We start from the raw sequence: 23,385 nt of genomic DNA, 5'->3' as shown, positions 1-23,385 counted from the left end.
AACATATATGGTTATGTTCTTTAAAGCTATGGTCTTTAAACATTAACAATCCCAGTCATCAAAGGGAAAAGACATAGGAAATACCCCAGAGAAATAAGCTGGGAGCTTTTAAGGTCTCCTGGCAGAGTCACACTAAGAGGCACTTAGTTCTTCAAGAATGAATTATGATAGCACACTTTGAGATGGTTCATCTTGATGTCCAACTTGATTTATGAGGTTAATAAAGCTAACTACTAGATATGATCATAACATTTTCATAGAGGACCGAAATAAGGATGGGTAAAGAATTTTTCTGATTGTGAATAGCACCAGCCAGTAGGTTGGAGTTTCAGATGAAATAAAAAGAAAGAGAGGGAGAGAGAGAGAGAGAGAGAGAGAGAGAGAGAGAGAGAGAGAGAGAGAGAGAGAGAGAGAGAAAGACACAAAGTCTCTGAGTACATGCATTTTCTTCATGCTTCTTTGACATGATGATGTCACCTACTCAGCTCTGCCATGTCTCTCTGTCTTGATGGACTGAGACTTCTGAACCTATGAACCAAACAGATATTTTTCCCTTTAAGCTCACCAGTATTTGTCACAGTGATGAAAGTCTTCTTAACTCAGATCAAATAATTGCAAAGCAGGGAATCTCAGTAGATGCGCTGTGCCCAGGTTTCTTACTGAGGATCTAGATATATAAAATAAAGTTTCTAAACTTCAGAATGTTGGCACTTCTGATAGGATAAGTTCTGTTTTGGCAGGTGGGGCTGCCTAGAATTCTATAGGATGCTTCGCCATGTTCTTGACTTCTACGTACTAGATGCTGATAGTAAGCTTCTCCAGTGGGACAATCAAAGAAAAATGCCTCTACATGCTGTATGCTGTTAAATTGTCCTCTGGGGATGGTTGTTGAGAGACATTGCATTAAAGCATAGGTTTAACCTTAACTACAAACAGAAGGATCTTAGACATAGATCTTTGTGGGTTACTACTATCTTACATTCTCAATAACATTCAATTCCTAAATCTCTACCATGAGATTCTAGCAGGAAACCCATGAGATGGGCAGGAATACTTATTCCCCTTACTTAGACGAAAGCCGTGATACACAGAAGCGAATCCCCTCTGTGGGAGAGCGGAAAGAAGAGGGCGAGGTAGATTGTTGACAGTAGACACGCAGTTGAAAGCTCGCTGTGATTCAAGTCCCGACATTATCGGAAATGTTTTGCATGCTCTCTGGTCCTCCAGCCCGCAGTCTTTCTCACCTCTCTCTTCGACAATGTTCCCTGAGCCTCAGGTGTAGGAGTCGTGTTGTAGTTGGTATCAGCTGGGGCCAGGCTCTCACAGTCCGCTCTCCTCTTCATTCTAACCAGTTGGAGAGTTCGCGAATGCTCTCCATCTGTGGCCAAAGCAAATGTCTTTGGTGAGGGATGGGAGCTATACTTACCTGTGGGTGTGAAGATGACTCGTTGTACTCTAGTTAGACATTATTCTGATTGAAGAAAGTGGCAGCAGGTTCGTCTCTAGGCCTCATGACCTTACCAATGACAGGGAGTTGACTGCATTTGCAGTACAAGGCACAGATTCCCTCCTCTTTGAGCAGACCTCAAGTCCAATTAGACAGATGTTGGTTGCCTCTAAGATATAGGTGCCACTCTTGCAGCCTTGGGACTCTCTTGCCACACTTCTCATTGTTGCGGTTCATCCTTGAAAAGTCTGGTTCTTGCTTTTCTTGGAGCGTTCATTTCCCATTCCCTATACTCTATCCCATATTCTCATTTCTAATATTGCAGAGAACAAAAAAAACTTTCTTCTTATAAGCCTGGTAAATAAATTGTATTATCCCAAGAAAACATTCATCTGGGGGAGACTTTTTCATAACCATTTAAATACATTACATGGGGGGAGTTAGGAAAGTATGTGATGCTGCCAGCACTTATCATCGGAAAGCTTCCTTTCTCTTTCCTGGGCTCTCATCAAGCTCTGCCAGCCTCTTAGCTTATTTTGTGTCTGACTCTCTTTTCTTTTGGAGTGGACCTGGATGGTGGGTAGCTGAGAGATGAGACTCTAGCTTTGGAGAAGTCTGTCAGGTTAATTCAGATGAGTGGCATCATTTGGATAGGACCTTGAGAAACCCAGCATTTGACAGCATTTCCAGATTTATTCAGGATGGCTGAATTAATGAGGCTTCTCTTACTTTGTAAACACTGCTTTATACAATACACTCTGTACTGCCAACTCTGTAATTACACTTATTCCTTCTGAGCCTTAAACTTCCAACTCATGAGGTCTTCTTTTCATGTGAAGACCATGAACTCTTGAATTTTGCTAGCTCTATGACTCTTGACTTGTCAGATCCACAGGTTTTCATATGTGTTAGTACTCATGACCTGTGATATACATGCATAGTTCTTTCCCTCCACATTTATTAGTTTGGTTATAAGACTAAACTAGGGGACTGGAGAGATAACTTAGTAAAATGCCTGCTGTGCAAAGGTGAGGCCCTGAGATTACCCAGAAACCTTGTTTAAAAGAAGCTAGATGTGGTTGTATAGGCTTTTAATTCCAATGTTCCATACATAGGTGTTGCAGTAAAAATTAAGATGGTTCGTTTGCTATCAGTTCCCGCGCTCTGGATCTGCTCTCTCTGGCTGCCACTCTGCCACAGGGTCCACAAGCCACCTTCTCCCAGCTGTCTCCATTTTAGCTACCCTCTCCTCTTAGTCCCCTGAGCATTCTCATTCACACACTGTCCTTTTTAGCCTGGTAGAAACAAAGTTCCAGAATCCTGTAATTTAGTAATTAGTTTCACATGTTAAATTCTCAATCCATAACTCATCCACACAATAAATTCACTGCCAATTGATAAAGATATAAACCGCCCACCTAGACAAGATAAAATTGATCTAGTTCACCTAAATCTGAACCAGCCTCCTCCACAGACTCCAGCTTGGTTCCCTTCCTTCCTCCTCTCTCCCGCCTTACAAAAACTTTGTTCCTCTACTGTCCAATCATGTATTGCCTTGACATCAACCTACAGATAGGAGATAGGATTCTTCAGCTCACTAGATAAACACCTGAGATCATCCTCTGCCCACCACACACACACACACACACACACACACACACACACACACACACGCACTTCTGCACAGGCATAAACACACATATGCACAACACATATATGCATATTTGGATGTACATACAAATAACTAAAGTAAACTGGGTTTTTCTCTCCACATTGAGATTTTAGATAATTTCATTTTGTCACAGTCGTTACAGAAAGTTATATATAGATTAACCTACTATGAAAAAAAAATCACTGAAAGACAGGGTTGGAAAGGATCTTGGGAAAGTGTGATGTCTTGGCATCTCTTTATACTTGTAAATATAGCTGTAATTTTGCACAACCTGTCAGTAAGTCTGCTGTTTTATAATCAGGTTAGCAAACTGTGTCTTCTTAAAAAAAACACCCACATTTTCAGTTGTTTTTAACCCTCTTTCTAAATAGGATTTCATATGTGCTGCTAAAATCAAACATATAAAAGTGGTGTTTCTTTATTATGAATATATTTTGAAAGTTAAAGTCCACAACAGTTTCTCATTACAAAGTCCAGTGGTAAGGAGAGGTGATTTTCATGAAATGAGACTTAAAAATTAGAAGTACCTGTGGCCAGTGAGGAACCCAGTAGAAATCATTTTCACTTTTCCAGTGGGACCTCTGAGTATGTTCAGTAAGGCAGCTTGTATCAACATTAGCGTGCTCTTGAAAAGCTCATAGGATTTTCACTTGAACGTGATTGGCAGGTGAAAAGTGGCTTCCTAAGGAATGCCTTCCCACCCCAAATGAGTTCACCTGCAAGTGGATATAGCTGGGGCTGAGAGGGCTAAAGGTTTCACAGCGCACATGAGAGTGCGTTTTGATGACAGTTTAAAAAACAGATAGCATGATATTTTGTTTGAATGAAACATAGCAGAACACCACAGATATCTGTGAAACTTTATGCAATATCATAGAATACATTTTGGGGAAAATCTTGCTAAATTATTTTTTACAGCCCTCAAGGGTGGCAATCTACAGTTGCTACATTTAAAGTCTAGTGACATTCAAGTTTCAATCCATAGCTCAGTGGAGCTGCCTATCTACCTCGACCTGCCTATGTCTGGAGCACAGAGCCAAAGTTGTCCCTAGAAGGTCCAGGTACCCAGGGAGTCTTTGACTTCAGCAGGAGAGGAACACATGGTAGCTACTGTAGATACTTCCCAGAGTCTGGGAATATACTGGTCAGCCACTTGACTGTGTACTTTCTTAGTCTGAGTTCGAAGAAGAAAAGATGAGGAAGAGATGATCCTAAGGGCTCATGGCACTGTGAGAAATGATCCCTTGACAGCATCAGTTCAGGAGATGCCCAATGAACCTGAACCATTTAGGTCAACCATCCTTGTAAACTTTGAAAGAGTGACTCATCTATCATGACCCCACATCAACACAGCTCCAAACTGTCACACATAATATAAATTGGGGTTGTATGTGCTCAGAGAAGACAAGAAAAATGTAAAGGTTTTCGAAGAATGTCAACCAAAAATAGTTAAAATGATTCTAATAGTTATGCGGGTAACTTCAGTCTCCCGGAACATTGATGCTATGGAATATTAGATTGTTGGGGGATGCAAGACAGATAAGGCATGAATATACATCTTCCTGCCATGTATCTCATTGCACAAGGTTACAAAATGCCTAATATTTATTTCATAAGTGCTAATGCACATCGAATAGGTTTTAGAGAGTTTATTTGTGCTAAAAAAAGGATTTTTCCATCAATATTCTCTCCAGAGACAGGGAGGTAAACAGAACCTTCTACAAGTAGAGTTTAAAACAATGAGGCTTGGAAGGAGTCAGAGAAACCACAGAAAGCTACACAGGTGAACGTCAATAAAGGAGGGGCCGGGGAGTGGGAGGAGGGGCCGGGGAGTGGGAGGAGGGGACATGTTCTCTGAGGAGTAGGTCCAAGCGTCATGGGTTTTATGCTGATGAAACGACATCATCTAGGTATGTCCTGTATGTTTTGGCTGGGTGTTTGCACCATGAGTGGAGAGGACCACATCCCTGAGTTAGTGTTTCTTTACCTACACAGTGGGAAGAAGTGTCATTTCCCCACCTGAAGGTCATACTGAAAAGCAAGCTTCATCGTTGTCCAAGTGTGACAATGTATAGTTATATCATATGCCATATCAAACCTTTCCTGTGGTCCACATCCATCTCTTAGTCTTTGGGTGTCTTCTCTCCATTCTTCCATTTCCTCTGTCTGGAATATTTGTTATGTTCATCTTTAATTGGCACATGATAATTATACATATTTATGGGTATAAAATAGCATTTCTATACTTGTGTACAATGGATAGCAATCAGTTCAGGGTCATTAGCATACCTGCAATGACATACAGATATATCATTTTTGTGTGTGTTGGGCACAGCCCAAGTCCTCTCTACTAGCTATTTTGAAATAGCTAATTAGCCAGTGTCAATCATAGTCACCCCACAGTGCTTGAGAACACGAGAAGTTATTCTACCTGATCTCATTCCCATGTCATGGTCCATTTCTTTCCCTCTACCCCTTTCCCATGCAAATATTTACTGACCTCACATTATAAGCCAAGCACCAGTAGGATTGGAGGTAGCTCCAAGAGTATACTCTGACAAGAGACAGGACCGCCAGTTCTTACTGACACAGAACTTTCCTAAGAGGGGTCATGAAGAGGCTAGTCAGAGGACATGGATGAGGGTGTCAAGCAGTATAACAAGGGGAGAAAAGTGCATCCAGAGCCTGTTCCCACCCAACCTAGGAGGCCGAGAATGCTTTCCCTAGAGGGTGACAGCTAAGCAAGACCAGCAAGATAACTGTGGTTGCCAAAGGAAGTGGAGTGGGAAGTGGACAGATGCTCCAGGCGAGAGGAATAGAATTTCCATGGGAGATGGGAACAAGAAGGGTGAATCTGAGAATGGAGAGATCCCCATGGCCAGAGCACGGAGCGAGGGAACTCTGGAGAGTGTTGGACACAGGGGCCTTGGAGGACAGGAGCCTGGACTTTCACTCTCAGATCAGGGGGACACTATTACACCAGGGAAAGGTTTTACTCGGTGACGTAACCAGATCTGCGTTTGGATCATTTATTTCAACATTGAAGACTGGAAGGGCAAGATCAGCAAGTTTTGCATCGTGTGTGTGTGTGTGTGTGTGTGTGTGTGTGTGTGTGTGTGTGTGTGTGGTATGTGTGTGTGTGTTGTATGTATGTATGTATGTATGTATGTATGTATGTATCAGACAGAGATAGCAAGTGGCTAATGTGTCAGATGTTAAGGTCACCCCAGGATGTCTGACGTATTAATTTTAATCCCAGTAAAAATGGGAAGACAGAAAGTGGAGGAGGCATTTGTCTTAGGGATGAGAAGACTGATGAATGGCTGAGTTGCAGGCTGACAGAGTTCATGGTGGATGTGGAATATTGCAAGGGAAATGCCAACAAATCTGAAAATTTGTAGGGCTGTGGGTCACTGGCTCGGCCACAGGGCTCAGAGCTTGGGGAGGTGGAACTCCAGAAGTACATCATCGCTGGGAGTTGAGGAATCTGGGCCCTAGGGCTGGATTTAGCCCAGGGGCAGGGGCAGGGTCAGGTGGCAATGGGGGGAGATTCAGCTGGTCCCACACACGGGAGAGTCCACTCCATGGCTTGATAGTGGCAGACTTGGGCTTGGTGGCTGTCATGGCTGGGAGCGCACAGAGACCTTCTACAGACTAGATGGCAGCTCTATAGGCGAAGGTCTTCTCTGGGATCCCCACGGCAGATCCCAAATGAAAAGAGGCAGTCTATGGCTTTAAGGCATTTATTGTCATGGCGGAAAGTGGATGTGCAAAACCATAAACCCCTTCTCAGGGTAGGCCTGAGATTAAATACCTTTTTCAGGGAGAAGTGTCTGGGAAGGAAAGCTTACTGGCTAAGCCCTCCAGGCATCTATGTACCTCATTAGCGTGGAGATCTGTCTTGAGCCTATGTGAAATGGAAGGCTTGGGGCATTTCCCTCACATGACCAATGTCCACAAATATATGGGGGGATGAGGCTACTGACAGGGGCCTGATGCCTGGGAGAAGGCAAAGCCTCTACCGGGGCTTCTAGCCTTAGCTCAACTGAGGACCAGGCTACCCCTCATGATCCACTGCTCCCAAAAACTGAATTGAAAATGAGCAAAAACCAAGCCCTAAAGGCTGCTAGAGTGGATAAGATCTCTTGGGTGGTGGTGTGGCCTGAGCAAAGAAAACAGATAGGGTGCCGCGCCTGCCGTGGGCGGTACATGAAAACGGATCCCACAGGATGGAGAGAAGGGAGTGATAGGGGAGAAGTAGCCATGCTGGGACTGGATGGGGACATGGAAACTCAGAAAAATGACATTTCAAAATAGAGGGACAGTCAAGCAAAAGAACTAAAAGATACTAGGTTTCTATAGCAAGTTGATCTAATCATGATTTTCAAAAACTGTTTCTTTGCAGACACTACCCAAAGCAGTCCTTCACCACGGTGGCGGACACACCTGAAAACCTGCGTCTGAAGCAGCAAAGTGAACTGCAGAGCCAGGTAACTCACATGCGGGAGTCTCACCTTAGGATGCCGCTACTGAAGAGGCTCCTTAGGCCGTTCTTCTGAGAATGTCATTGTATTATCATTGCCAGCCACCAGCCAGCATGGCGACTGACAGGAGGAGGTGTGGGCCTCCGGGTGAAAATACTGCTCCCACTCTTGGACCACCCCAATATTCTCGGTTTTTGTTATTCACATGGGACTAGAGCAAGTAAAGGACTTCTGGTCAGAGTAAATATTTCCCAACAATATTGATTTATTTGGTCTTAAATGTTTAAAAACATTTTTGTAAGAAGCGCCTGTATCCTGCGTATGTGTGTGGGGGAAATGCAAGGTGTTAGCTTGACCCAATTGCTTTGCACGTGGGACTCACTCTGCGGATCCCACATCAGCGTCCAGCTGTGTCTCTGTCTGGTCACTTTACTCAGATTCCTTCATACGTCACACTGACAGCATGGACAAAGATTAACACACCACTATTGGCTCCCAGTCAATTAGTTTAGCTTCCAACTTGCCTACAATATATTGAAGCACGTGGGCCGGGACTAAGGTTTTGAGTGGCAGGGCAAGGTTTTCTATGGGGACACCCAATCTCAATGCAAAAACAGGACATGGGAAACACAGGAAAACGTTACCTCGACTGACACGGTAGAGGAAGGTGACGAGCAAGTTCTTGGCAGATTATTGGTCAGTGTTACTGTAGTAAAAACTGCACCAAGGATGAAGGGAGGAAGAAAGAGAGAGGAGAGAAGTGGGCCTTGGACTGGCTGCCTGGGTTCTTTGTGCTTCTCTGAAACAAGACCATCTGTCTTGTTACCTGTCGGGCTCAAGTGTCAAGTGAGATAGACGATAAAAGCATTCTGAAAAGTTTTTGAAAAAAATTAGGCTTGTGATTTTCTGGGGAGCCCTTGACATAAAAAGAGCAAAAGAGGAGGACGTGTGAAGAAAAGGGGTACTTAATCTCCTTTGCAAACGTGAACCTGGAGTTCTGAACACGAGTTGACAGTGGTCTAGGGTGAGATGGCTCTGTTGTAGTTTGTCTACTTACGATGGGAGCTTGGGGTGGACTTTGGTCTCTTTCTGTGGGCTTTGGAACCGTTTTTCAGTCCACTTGATGACAGGAGTAGAGCTCAAAGTAGAACTCATTGTTGGTTAACACTGTGAAAATTGGTCGGGAACTAATGTATGATTTGTATAAAATGCCTGGTGTGCTAAGCCGTTAATTTCAAAACTGGGCACTGGTTTTATGTTGCTGAAGACATTTCCATTCTACATCCTAGAGGTGTTAGGACTTGGGTCAGCCTTTGCACATTACTGTATTTTTTCTTTTTTCCAAGCCAGGGGTCACCAGCTAATCATGGAGAATCAGTTTAAACATACCAGGAAATATAAATCACTCCAGCAATCAATTGCTTGTTTCTTGCCTGCTGCACACCCTGGTGCTGCAGGAAATGGCTTCTAGTTACTTATCACTCTTCCTACTGGGCTTACAGAGCCTGTGAAGACAGAGGACAGCACACATATGGAGTAACTAAACTTAATTGACAATATAGACTCAGAAAGAGGGATCCGTGTGGACTGGATGGAACTGAGCTTCACGCTGGTGTCTGGGTTTGAAGGGAGCCTTGAAGGTTTAGGAGGATCTCATAGATAGCACACAACTCCCTCTGGCCGTGGCGATCAGTTGTGGGTATCTTCAATCAGCTGAAGAGCCACTACCCAGTAGTTGCCCATCATATGCAAGGCTCTGAAAATGCCATCTTTAAAGGAACCTGGGACTTTGTGGAAGGCTAACTTCATCCTTCCCCATGTAGCAAGCTTCTGACTTTGGAAACAGCATGAACAGATGAGGCTGGGTGGGTGGGATAAGAGCTCCCTGAGAGATGCACAAAGTACTATGGAGTCCTAGGCAGTAACCAGCTGAGGGCATCAGATTCTCTGTAAGATTTTGCTCAACTCTGATCTTCTCTAGAAAGAATAGGTGCCATCAGGCAGGCCATGTGGGGAATTCGGCTCCATTCAGAAAACATGAACCCATTTCTTGCTATGCACAAGGAGCTGGGAGGGGTACCAGGAATCTAAAGTCATGGTCTTCATCAACACCATCCTTGCTGCTTTCTAAGCACGAAAGACAAATCTGTTGCCTCTTAAACAGCCCTTGGAGATGGGCATTTGTTGATTTTCTTATTTGAATGAAACATCTGGTAGAGGACTTGACTAACTTGACTTTCCATGCTTACTTAATAAGGGGCCACACTTAGAACTAAACCTGGGTCTGTGTGCTCCTAGTGGCCTAACCAGTCCCCTAGTCCTGTTGCTTGAAAAAAGCTTAGAGAATGGGGAGGCAAAGCATTGGCGTACGAAGGGTGCGCAGCACATGGGGAGGAGGAGCTTTGTGTGTGGTAGAGAGGAAGAGGTCGCTGGGTTTGTGTCTGAGAGTCTACATTTCTGCTAACCACATTTGGAAAACTGTAGAGTGATACTTTCCCTAATTGCAAAACTAGGTAACGGCGTGTTAAAATCTAACTTTAACTCACTAAATGATCTGATTCAGCAACAGGCCATTTCCTCAGAGTCTTGATCTCTGCAATTCTTAGTGGCTCACTGGTTTGGGAGGAAGACCGACTATTAATTTTTTGTATACTTATTTTTGGCAAATTGTGCTGTTACATGAATTAGACTCGGAGAGTAGAGTCTTCAAATTCTGAAATCTTTTAGAATTCTTTGTGCCATACTAGTTACTTTCCTTCATTAGCTGACTTATCAAGTGAGAAAAAAAATAAAGGGAACAACAAAATTAATTCCAGTCCCATCCAGGTAGTTATTTATGGGTGTATGTCATCATCTCTTTACCTATTTGCTCTTTTCTTCCCTCCCCACTGTTTTGTGGAGGATGGCTGCTGCTGCTGCCGCCGCTGTTGCCAGCATCTTAACTACTACTCCATCCCCTCAAGCATCTATGTGCTCCACAGGTGCCAACCTGTCATCAGAAAGTGAGATCAAACGCTTGGAGACAAGCAAGCACTTTAGAAATTAGCATCTCTGGACTGTGCAAAACAGTGGCTAACAGGCATTCACCGACTTGCATAAGACTGGGGGACATCCATACATATACAGCCACCCAATTAGATAAGATGGATGAAACAAAGAAGTACAGGCCGACAGGAACCGGATGTAGATCGATCCTGAGAGACACAGTCAGAATACAGCAAATACAGAGGCGAATGCCAGCAGCAAACCACTGAACTGAGAATAGGTCCCCCGTTGAAGGAATCAGAGAAAGGACTGGAAGAGCTTGAAGGGGCTCGAGACCCCTTATGAGCAACAATGCCAAGCAACCAGAGCTTCTAGGGACTAAGCCACTACCCAGAGTTTATACATGGACTGACCCTGGGCTCCAACCTCATAGGTAGCAATGAATATCCTAGTAAGATCACCAGTGGAAGGGGAAGCCCTGGGTCCTGCCAAGACTGAACCCCCAGTGAATGTGATTGTTGGGGGGAGGGCGATAATGGGGGGGGATGGGGAGGGGAAGCCCATATAGAAGGGGAAGGGGAGGAGTTAGGGGGATGTTGGCCCAGAAACAGGGAAAGGGAATAACAATCGAAATGTAAATAAGAAATACTCAAGTTAATAAAGATAAAAAAAAAATCCTGGGGGACATCCACTTGGCCAGCCACAGAGGGTGGTGGATGTGGATTGCCCTGGAACCTGGCGATCAAGAGGAAGAGAGAAAGGAAATCCCTTTTATCGTCACTTGCTCCCCTTTCATCAGACATCACAAGGGGAACTGCTTCAAAAAAAATTGCTTCAGGAGTGCAACCCCCCACTGGCCTGTGTAACCCATTTGACAAGGACAGGAAGTGGAACGTTGCCTTCAGTGGATAACGTTATAATTCCCCTGTGAGGCGTCTGGATTTTATAGCTCCTGAGATCAACATAGTACCTTTTCTTCTCTTTACAGTAAAAAAGTGAGCCCTGGCTTGCTGGGAGATGGCTCAGTGGGCAAAGGCACTTGCTACCAAGCCAGGGGACCTGAGTTCAATGCCTGGGACCCACCTTCCCTATTGAAGGACCAAACCAAATTCTGTAGGTTATCGTTTGGCCTCCACATGCATGCCCTGACATGTGTATACGTGAGCATGCAAACACACGCGTACACACATGACTGATGTAAAAAGAGTTAAAAAGAAATTGAGTCCTAACTTTTAAACAAAAGTTGGAAGCCAACTGTGTAACTTGGAGAAATCTTGCATGACCTCCAGCCAGATGACTTACCGAGGGGGGTCCTCTGAGCTTACCGTTTTAATATTGTGATATAGGAAATGTCTGTTTTCCCAGCCTGGGTGGTCCACACTCTCTTTGAGAAAGAGAAAGCTCAAATATTGTCAGTTCTCTGGGTCAGGAGTCTATAGACTTTTTTTTATTGCTAGGGAAATTTTTTTTAACAGTTATTCAGTGGACAGCCACCTATTTCCAGAGAACAAGATGAGACTGTGTACCCACGGACAGGCAGGGATAGACTCCTGCTCCCTCGTAATTGCCACTTCCACCGGAGTGGAGACCCGAAGCTTTAGAGGGCATCACTTCCAAAGCTTCAAATGAAGATGAAATGTTAGTAGCTTCCTCACCCAGCCGATGAGAGGACCAGCTCAGCGGTTTGCAATCCTGTTGGAAGCAACAGGGATTGGGCCTTACCATGTTCTTTAATGGAGCTTATGTAATTTATGATCACTGACAGCATAAAAGAGGAAGGATGATTATGGCCAGGATACAGATCGTTTGTACTCCTTGTTGGTTCTATTTTAATCTCTTAAGTTTTCTGCAGAGGTGTAGGAAACATGGCTCATAATGGGTAGCTCGTGATAGCAGTTAGGGTGACATGATTCTTTTGATAGGGAGTGTAACAAGCCGAACATCTTTGTGAGCATAATGGACATGTGTTCAACAGAAGCCTTGGGAGCCTCACAGAGAGAATATCCTAGCATGCTTATCTTTCTCTGGCTTGCCTTCCGGTACCTGTTCATTACATATTCCATGTCTAGAAGGTCTTCTTCAACTACTGGCCATCTTGCCTAAAGCAAGACCTTTCTCCAGTGGTGATTGCATTTTGAAAGGCATTCTCTAGGGTCTGGGGAAATGACTCAGTGGCAGAATGCTTGCCCGACATTCATAAGGCTCTGAGCCTCACCCCAAATGGTGGTTTATTCGAAGGGAAAATAGTGATTGCAACATGACCTTTAGAGACAGTTGAGGTTATTTCATTGATACTGTTACATTTTGCAGGTGTGAGCATGACTGTGTGCATACATTTGCGTGCCCAGATATACTTGCCTATTTGTGTGCATATGGACGTCAGAGGTCTCCTCTAGTGCTCTCTACATAACTGACTGACTGATCTCTCACAGTGAACCTGAAGTTCATTGTTTCAACCAGCCCCTGGGAACTGCCTGCCTCTGACTTTCAGAGTTGGGATTATCGACATGTGTGACTGTGATTGTGTTACTGTGATTAGCTTTTACCTGAGTGCTAGGGATACGAACTCAGGCCCTCACGCTTGTATAACAACCACTTTACCCACTGAGCCACCTTCCCAGCCCCTTAATTATTCGTATTTGACAGGGGTCGTCCAATCCAGTCTCAAATCCACAATCTTCTTTGCTTCTGCCTCTTAAATGCTGGCATTACAAGCATGCATCACAGCACCCAATCAAAAAATAATTTATTATTATTGTGTATAAGTTCATCTGTGGGCGTGTGTGCCCGATGGCCCCACGTGTGGAGGTCAGAATACAGCTTTGTGGAGTCAGTTCTCTCCTCCCACCTTTATGTGGATTGTGGGCACTAAACTAACGTCACCATGCTTGTTTTACAAGCTCTTGCTCACTCACCAGCCCCACAGCTGGGGTAATGATGTCATTCCAAGGAATTGGAGGCCTGTTTCCTTTCTACAGACAGCTGCTTCTTCGATCTCAGTTTCCTTTGCTGCATGCTAACCGTGGAACCTAATTCTAAACGCGGATACATCCTCCCTTCAATTCCTCACCTTAGCTGACCGCTCTTCACTGACTTGGAGCCTCTTACCATCACTCGTTTGCTTGAACCGCTTCAGACTTCTAACTGAGAGCAGTCTCCCTAGACAGTTTCTGAGGTGCTTACTGTGCTCTGGGGGTCTTGGACAATAAGCCTTTCAGAGTTGCCACTTAGTTTTCTCTTTCTGACTTTGGCAGCTCTGCTTGTCTCACGCTTGAATTTTTTTTTCACTGTTTGATGCTGGGTTCCCACAGAGTGGTGGCTCTTCTTTCTCACGATGCCCGCAGATTTGTGGACGCAGAGGTAAAAGTTCACTAGAGAGAAGAAGCTTCCGTGTGTTTCTCTTCAATGTTTTGGGGCCATGAAAAGTAAGGAAAGATTATGTCTCACATCTAGAAGGGATGAATGTGAATAAGAACTTCAAAGGAGAAACATGAATCCATGGACGGAGCACATCAGGGGACAGGGAATGCTGAGCAGATGTCTACGCTAACCTTTGGGACTTTACCATCCCCTACAATCTCACAGAAGTCAGATCCTCCCCTTCTGCTCCTGACTAAATGATGTAAGAGACAGCACTGTCAATAGTGAGACGGGATGTTTTGAAGCGCTGTGTTATGACTAGGTTTTGGAGCCTTTAATTGCAAGGGTCTGGTGCCTTACTCTTTAGTCCCTGCAAACAACCCATAACCCTTCCATCTGTTTCCTGAGTCCCAACAAGGCTGATGCACTGATGACCTCCCCATGTACCCAACTTTCCTTTCTACAAGATATACCCTGGGCTCTCCCACCTTAACACTAGTTCTTGGTGTGGGGTGTGGACATTGTGCCTTGTGTGAGCAGGTTACAGATTACCTTGCTACTAATAAGAGTTCTAGCATATCAGATAGCTGTTATTTTTAGGTCTGTCGGTCTGTCTGTCTGTGTGTCTTCTATCTACAGGTATCTATAGGCATCATCATGCCATCTTATGTAGGGAACTTAGGTCCCTGTGGATTTTGGTATTAGTAGCTGACCATCAGGTCGTCTTAAAACCAATTTCTTGCTGACACTGAGAAACAGTTACAAAGCCTTTCAGTCCCACAGTGTGGAATCATGTTCTCTCTCTCCCTTCAGTCACGTTCTGCCATAGGATTCACATTTAACAGCTCCAAAAGAAGGGAGCGGAGAGATTGCCACTTTGTGAAGTTGGAATGTGGCCCTCTGTGTAGGAAACAAGCCACCTATTTCTGTTAAGGTAGAAAGGAAGAAGAATTTGATCATGATTTCTCTTGTTCTGGCTGAAGTGCCTGCCAGAGAAAGAAAGTAGAAAGCATCTTAGATATGTGGAGGAAAGGAATCTGAAAGCAGGGCCACCCCACAAGATACACCCTGGGCTCTCCCACCTTAACCCCAGACCTGGTGCTTTTGAGCAATAGTGGATGGCATGAGAGCCAGAGCTGCATTCTTGATACCTTAATGTTGTCTGTGATATGGGATGGGGATACAGGTTACACGGTGTGGTAGAGAGAGCTGGTAAGAATAGTCCCAGGGCATCTCCAAAGGGCATTGCTAACATAGGAATGAGATACCCTGTATCCTTGGGAGAATTGCGTCCACTGAGTAGGTCTGTGCTTGGATTTGTGAGCGTCAAGGAAGGCCAGAATGTGCAGATTAGTGTTATCGTCTTCCTTTGCCAAGGGAGAACACACACTATGAAGTCAACAGCCATGGTAACAGGCGTCACATGTCTGTAGGGTGCCCAGTAACCAAGAAGACAAATGCCACAAGGTCAAAGGGATTTTAAACAAGGACAAAGGAATGTGAGCATGAGTCCAATACATCCCTTTTCCTCCAAAGCAACCATAGCCCTCACACCTCATAGGGACGTGGGCAGCAGATGGAAAGGATCTGACTTGACCTTAACCCTCTGTTTAAGTCCTTCGGAGTGGACTGTGTGTAGTAGCTAGAACTATGCTCCCAGTGTGATTGGAGACTGTGAGAGGTTTAGGAAATATAGAAGCTTTCTTTTGTATCTCAGTTCCTTTTGCATAAAATACTGATTTGTCAGACCCAGTTTTAGATGATGTCCACCTTCAGTGTAAAAGTTTTCTGCACGTGTCTCCGCTTAGCAACTAAAGAATTCTGTCCCCGAAGAACAGTAGACCAGCCATGCCATTTGGCCATTTGGCACTGTAGGAACACTCGCTTCCTTTTACCTTTGGTTCCAACTGATGGTCATGAGTGAGCGCTCATGACGCTTAGATATGAGACAGTTTCCCCGAGAATTCATTTTACCTCGGAAGATAGGCCTAAGTTGTCACAAAAGGAAAGATGAGAAGGAAGACGAGAAGGTCATCTTGTCACAATGTCCATACAATGGTCAGTGTCTTCAGGCGGGATGTGAGGGACCAAGGCATTCATTTTCTTGGGCCACACTTCTTTTGGTGTGGGGGGGATCCTTTTTTCTTTTTGAGGAACACGAATAGATACGGCTGTAATATGACATCTGTCCTATCCCCACAGGAGTAGCTAGTGAAGCTATGTGATGTTAAAAACCCTTCAAAAGACAAGTTTTAGGTAAAAATGAATTTCTAAATTTATTCGACAGTGTCAAGTTTTTTTTTCCACTTATTTCAGTTGTTATTTTTCCTATCCCATATTTAAAATCATTTACGACCATTTTTTGTGTGTGTATTGTATATTTATGTATGTGGTGTGTGTGTGTGTGTGTGTGTGTGTGTGTGTGTGTGTGTGTGTGTGTATCAAAGGATATTGTCACCTTGCTTTGTTACTCTCTACTTTAGTTCTTTAGCACAGGATCTCTCCCTGAACCAGGAAATAGGCTGGGGTTAATTCTGCTGTCTCCTCTGCCAACAGTCTTGGGGTTATAGGTTTATGTGTGGCCGTGCCCAACCTTTTTATGTAGGTGCTGGGAATGGAGCTCAGGTTCTCATGCTGGCACAGCAAGCATGCTCACCCACTGAGCCAGCCACTGAATGTCCAGCTACAACTTTTCTAGATGCATTGCTGGAGTTTTGATATTTTCCATGGATAGTAATCAGGGCAACTATGTTCACTACCGTCTTTCTAGGAAGCCTCTTAGCTATTTTACTTTCCCGTCCTTCGTGCTGTGCGTTTCTCATCAGCCAAGTGTCTCTAATTATGTAGGAGCAGATAAGTCTGGGAGTATAGCTTGATGCTATAACAAACGTGTGGGCTTAACATGTATGCGGCTCTGGGCTCAGTCCATAGCACCATGCAAAGGTTGGCTTTATCTCTCTACAGTGCTATGATTCATTCTTTGCTCCCTTTTCATTTCTGTAAGCAAACTACTTTACTGAGATCCACGCTCGGCTTGATTCACTGGGCCTAAAGGTGAGGTCAAGTATGATGCCCACGGACCTCAGTCCTCTGTTTTCCTTCCTTACCCCGAGAAGATAATGCAGTGCCCTTCTATCTCATTAGCTCCTCAGGCACATTAATTAATACTCTTAATTAATTAGCTGAGATATTCATTAATTATTAAAGAGATTAACTACAGAATGAAATGTGACCTCTTCTTTCTTTGGTGGGTGATGTTTCAGAGAGAGAGAGAGAGAGAGAGAGAGAGAGAGAGAGAGAGAGGCAGGCATATCAGACAGGCAGAAAAAAAAAAGCCAAGAGCAGATGAAACAACTCTGTGAGATGAAGTACTTCTGTCCTCCCCCACCAAGCCTGTGACAAAAGCAGGGCTTCTGTAGCTTGGTGGGCAGGATGAAACCCAAGCTGTATTTCCCAGTAGCCCAGTCTCCCTTCTTAAAGGCTGTAGGAGACATAGCTTACGATGGAAACCTGGATGTTTGCTGAGATCCTGGGATGCACTTACGATTTCTTCACGGAATTCTGGAATTTGGATGCTGCTGTGAAACCTTTACTCTCTGGCGGAATCAGATCACGCCCTGGATGCGAAGGACAATGCTGAGCTCAGGAAAGGCCTTCTGGGGTAGTTCTGAGGACAGACAGCCGCACACGATAGACCAGAATACCGAGTATCTCAACTCTCACACAGTATGTATGTGTGTGTATCATTACTATTTTTTTTTAAAACAAAAATTATCTGACCTAACTATCCTTTCACTTTTCCTTAGAAATTTATTGTTAGCTTCTGCTGGTTTCAGAATGACTTTCCAACTGAGAAGAGGGAGACAGAGGGGGAGTGAGGAAGGCTCAGGGATCTGCTGCTGCTGCTGCTGCTGCTGCTGGTGCTAGGGTGGGAGATGGAAGGTTCGTCTTTACTGTTTGAAATGTAAAAATGTATCATCGAGTGAGAAAATGAAGTGCTTAAACCAGTTGTCCTTCTGATGAACAGTGGAGGGTGATAGAAACTTGCATGGTATTCTGAAAGTTTATTTTAAAAGGGAACCAACAGGCAGAGGGAAGAAAAGCAGGGAGGCATTGGGTCTAACGCATCCTGAGAGAAAATGACTGTGGACTGAGAGTGAGACTTGGAGTATGTGAACTGATCACCAGTCAACACAACAGGCAAAAAAAACATAAAAGGGAAATGTGTCAGCGACAGTTCAGGTAGGAAACACCAACAGACAGAACCAGATGCCAAAATTAGAAGATCTATTTCTCAGTAAATCAATGACCTTTCGGAAGACCGTTTGTAACTGTCTAACAAAATACCCTCAAGTAAGGCAAACATTCACATCATTTAGTTGTGTCATGTTTTAGGAGCATCCCATAAAATTAGAGCAGGGCAATAACGTTTGTTACCAGCAGGCTGTTTAATGTGTATATCCATATCTATAGCTATGTCATCAGTATCTATCTATAGAAATAGATCTAGTAAAATACTGGACAAAAGTAGCAGCGTTTATTCACCTCAGTGTTGTCTGGATCATATAAGCATGTTATACAACCCAGGAAGGGGTAAAATGGGGGGGAAAAAAAACTAAAAATGAAGTTGTCACAAAAGCTGCTTCTTTAAAAAAAATAAATGGAAGATGTTTCTTTAATTCTTTTAAAACAGCTTCCATTTGGACAATGAATGTGTTGTTTCTGAAGATCTCTATATGGACCTCCAAAAAATATTGGTTGTACTATTTTTAATTTTTTTCTGAGATAGGAGTGTTACTATGTAGCCCAGGTTGGCCTGCAATTCTGTTATCCTCCTGCCTCAGCCTTCTCAGTGCTGAGATTACAAGTACTGGATGGTTGTACTTCTTCAACTGAGTGTAGCTCATTACAAAATATCTCAGGAGAACAATTAAAACTTTCTTACCTCCCTCCCTTCCTCCTTCCCTCCCTTCCTTCCTCCTTCCCTCCTTCCCTCCCTCCCTCCCTCTCTGTTTCTTCTCCTCCCTCTGTCTCCTCCCTCATGCCTTCTGGTAGGTGGATCAAGATGATGGCAAGTCTCAAATGAAGGTAACACATGTTTGACCTCTGCTAGTGGAGTGGTTCTGCATTTGATTGGCCTGACACTCTGCCTATTTATGTGGAATTGTTATTGACAGACTCTGGTCTGTGACTGGCTTCTAAGGGAACCTAATACACGTCTTTTGTTACCAGAATGGTCTTTTCAGCACACTGTACTTTTAGATCCTAACAAATACATATGCCAGATTTGAAACTATTTACAGCGGAGAAGTCAAGCATAGTGAAACCAAGAATCCTATCCTGTTTTTCATTATGTAAACAACCTTAGAGGTTTAAAACAATTTACTTCTATAATGGGTCTAGTGTTTATAAATCACCTACTAAAGCAAAGCCAAGTCTCTTTATGCTATTGGACATAGAACAGATTCTTTCCAGGGTCATCTTAGAATTGAGTGTGTGTCTGCAGCCACATTGGCTTGAAGACCTCCTACCCAGTCTCCACACCCTCAGCGGACCGATAAGTCCCCGGATGGGAAAACTTGGTAACTTCTAGGGATCCAAATTTTTTAAATTTTAGAATGTTTTATTCTCTACCATCTATCACTGAAATATTACGTGTAGATACAAAATATACATATATGCACACATGCAAATATTTGCATATAAACATTCCTAGATTTGCTCATGTATACACTTGTGTATACATACGTACTCAAAGGATAGCTCAGAGAATCATCTGTCCATAAAAGGCAGAATGGACTGAGAAAGTCTTTTCTCTTCTGCTCTGAGTGGCTAAATAGGATTTGCAGCTGGATTCTTATTGTAGTTACTTTTCTGTTGCTGTGAGAAAACACCATGTTATGGGACCACTATGAAACGTGCACGTCTGAGTTGCTTTTATTTCATTGAAAACATTAACCATGCCAGAGAGCATGAATGCGTCTTATAGGCATAACGGAAAGAGTCACTGCCTCTTGTGTCAGTGTCCTTTTTACCGTCTTCAGTGTTGGGGCAGGGAGCAGAGTCTTGTACATGGGAGGCAAGAGGTCTGTCCCTGGGTCTCATCCCCAGCATTTGGCTTTCTTACTGTGTCTTATGCTAGACTTAAACTTGCTGTATCACCCAGGCCAGCCTCAAATTCTCTTCCTGCTTTCTGCTGGGAACACAAGCGCACTCCGTCACGTTCTTAGTGTCTTCAAAATGTTTACTTTAGTTTTTGTTCCTTCATGTAGATTTTTGAACTAGAAGCTAGTGATCTTATTAATTCAATGGTTATTATTCAATAGCTATGCTCTCCAAGTGTCAGGATTATAATATAACATGAGGATAAGGATGGTAATGTATGAAGTAGAGGAGAGGGAGTGGAAAGTATTTTTCATAAAATATCAGGGGCCTTACAAGAATGAAGAATTAGACACTTTCCTTAGAGGTGGGTGGAGAGATTGCCAGTTTAATTCTGTCTTGGCCTTAATTACAAATGGGGGGGAAATCATGGCATTCTCAATTTCAAGCTATTACCAGCAAAGAAATCTCATGGAAGGGCCTGCTGGCATTTCCTTTAATTGATTCCATGTCAAGCTGCTTCCATTATTTATTGGTTTAATCTACATGTGCTCAAAGTCTTTCTCTTGGCCTCACAATGTGCTGCCTTTATGGGCTGAGGTGAGCGTGGAGAGAAGCCAGTAGTTGAGGAACAAGCAACAGGCATCTTGAACCCCAACTTCCACATGTCTATTGAGTCTCCTCAAGAGAGACACTCACAACCCTGCAAACACTAACGTTCGCTTTCTCCTCCATCTCTTTAGGCTCTCCCCCTTATCCTGTGTGGATGTGTTTACCTCTCTTTGGAAGGAAGCCAATGATAACTCCATTTTTCTTTACCTAAATGGAATGGCCAAACTTCTTTGAAACTCACTTCAGAGAAGAAATAATGTATGAGCTGGTTTGGGAAAAACTTTTCTGCCCTTTCTCCCTTCCCACCCACTTCAAGCTATTTGTAGAGTTTGTTCCTTCTTAATATATGCCAGTCCTGATGATTTGCTTTGCTTCCTGGGCACAGGAAAGCTTTTTCAACAATAAAGGCCAGGTGGGTAGTCTTCTTGTCACCCCCAAAATGGTAGGCCATGCCTTCTATCCTGTTTGAGGTCAGAAATTCCTTTGGAAATGTGGTGAAAACCTTGGAGTTTGACAGAGATGAACCATCCAACTTTAGAATTCAGTCTCCTAACATTATGTTGTCACTTCCAGGAGTTCATAGCAAAGGGAACTTTGGTAGAGCCCGGGAGAACTCCTAGACATTCATGGAATAGCCAAATTGGCCAAGGAAGAATTAAGAACTGTCTCAGAGGCCTCACACAGGCTGTAGACGTTGCAGAGAAATTATAGATGCCCTGTCTTTTAGGCGTGACTTAAAATATTGACTGTTTTGGAAATTTGAGTGCTACTGTCTCTTTAAGAGAAGCCATCTAATGACAATAGTTGAAACTTAAGAATATATATAATATACTCTTATGCTGCAGTTCTATACCCCTGGAATTTCTCCTGTACATAAACAAAAAATGACCAGCAAAGATGGCATCTGTATACACACCTCTATATTTAAAATCAGGACTTCCAGATTTAAGATCTCAGCATTTTACCTCCTTCTCTATGACAGCAGTGTACAAGTTCAGGTTGGCAGGAGGTGAATTAGCCTGTTTGGGTGAAATGTCCTTGCTGACTGCTTAGGTGGATCCTCTGTAGTCACTTCTCCAGATGCGACCCCCCCCCCGCTCCACCGTGTGTGTGTGTGTGTGTGTGTGTGTGTGTAAATCAAGAGACATGGGAGGGACTTCCTTTTCTTCTGGTAAGCTCCACCCCTTATCCAATTGCTCCTGTATAAACATGAAGCATATAAGGATTTTGTTGGAATGAGTTCTTGAGTTTCCTTTTTTGTCTCTATGAAATGACCAGTTGCTATTTCTTAGTTTCCCAAAGAGAGGCCCACAGTCCTTAGAAGACTAATCCTGAGAGAATTTTCAATGAAAAAGACATTTTCTCTAGATTAGGTTTCCTCCCTATCCCTAGCATAGTTCTGTAGTGAAACACACTCATTCATGAACCTGGCCCTTGACATGCTAAGTGTGTGTCCTACAAATACACATGTCTAGTGAGTGGCCCATGTAACTCTTACATGCGTTGATATCTCATCCCAGTTTATATCTCATTTAATCCCAGAGAACGAGTCTTCTAGGTATTATTTCCCAGAATTTTCTAAGACTTTCTAGTCCTTAAACTCCTTCTCCACATGATGTAGAGCTTTAATACTTTTCCACATGGAAACCAGCCTGTGGCATGAGACACTCATGGTCATGTGCTACTGTAGATGGCTCTTAGAATGAACACCATCGTTCCCACTCCAAACAAAACTGAATGGAAAGGGGAAAAGGAATGCTTGGATCTTGTTCTAAGGTTCTTAAGTGTGTGACACAGCAGACGGTTACTTTAAAATGTTCTGGTATTTAAATTGGCTCTGAACTTTTATTGTTCAATTCACTAATGATGTCTACGTTTAGAAGAGGTCTTCTAGGTACAACTTTTCAGATGACGTGACACCAACTATACAAAATACCATTCTAAGGGCAAAGATCTGGACTTTTAAAAATCAATAATCTGAAGCTCAAATTCCCGTATCTTTAAATGACCAAGCAGCAGATAGATGTGTGTATGCTCTTACACGTAAGAGAAAATTTTAGTTTTTATTAATTCTGCAGTTGGCAACCATAGGAGTAAAAGAAGACTTGTACCCATTACACCCCCTGAGGGAGAGGATTCTGTATTCTTTGAATTCCTTTGGAAAATAAGTTTCTGTAACAGAGGGGCAAATTGAAAGTGTTCTTCAGAAATTTATGATTCATCCCTTTTCACATTTCCATGAATTTTGAGATTCACCTAACCTAGGTGACTCATTGCACAAGGCTTGTCCACACACACAGTTACTTGAGTACTTTTTATATAGCTCTTGTGAAGTTCTACCTGTATGGATAGCAGCCTTTATCCTTTTCTGATTCAAAAGGTCTCATCTGAGAACCTTTTATCGCCTCAGCAGGATAGATACATCCTAAGTCAATGCAAGAAACCCATGACATCACGCTTCAATCAATAGTCAAGAAACCCATGACATCATTCTTCGATCAATAGTCATTGATTGAGGAGACTTAGGGGCTGGAGAGATGGCCCAGCTGTTAAAGGCCAGGCTCACAACCAAGAATATAGGAGAAGACTTATTTTTAGTGCTATGTGACAGGTACCAGGAGGGACCCAGGAAGGAAAAATCATGATTTCTATCTTCAGAGAACAATACAGTTCAGAGAGTAGCTGAAACCTGTGTGTTATGACACGGGCTTATAACAAAAGGC

At 43.4% G+C, this 23,385-nt stretch overlaps 1 protein-coding gene across 2 annotated transcripts in view; it reads left to right on the top strand.

The window, feature by feature from the left end:
* The window catches only part of Nebl (nebulette), a 351,844-nt gene that overhangs the window by 124,316 nt on the left and 204,143 nt on the right, over window positions 1–23,385 (top strand). For both annotated transcript variants that reach the window (XM_087590873.1, XM_087590871.1), the window contains exon 3: window positions 7,525–7,609. In XM_087590873.1, the coding sequence (XP_087446999.1) occupies window positions 7,525–7,609 (85 nt within the window). The remainder of the gene's footprint in view (window positions 1–7,524; window positions 7,610–23,385) is intronic.

Source organism: Rattus norvegicus, chromosome 17, assembly GCF_021556685.1.
Source record: "Rattus norvegicus strain SHRSP/BbbUtx chromosome 17, alternate assembly SHRSP_T2T, whole genome shotgun sequence".
Classification (NCBI taxonomy): Eukaryota; Metazoa; Chordata; class Mammalia; order Rodentia; family Muridae; genus Rattus; species Rattus norvegicus.
Note: the sequence above shows the minus strand (reverse complement) of the source record. Positions and strands in the feature narration are given on the sequence as shown.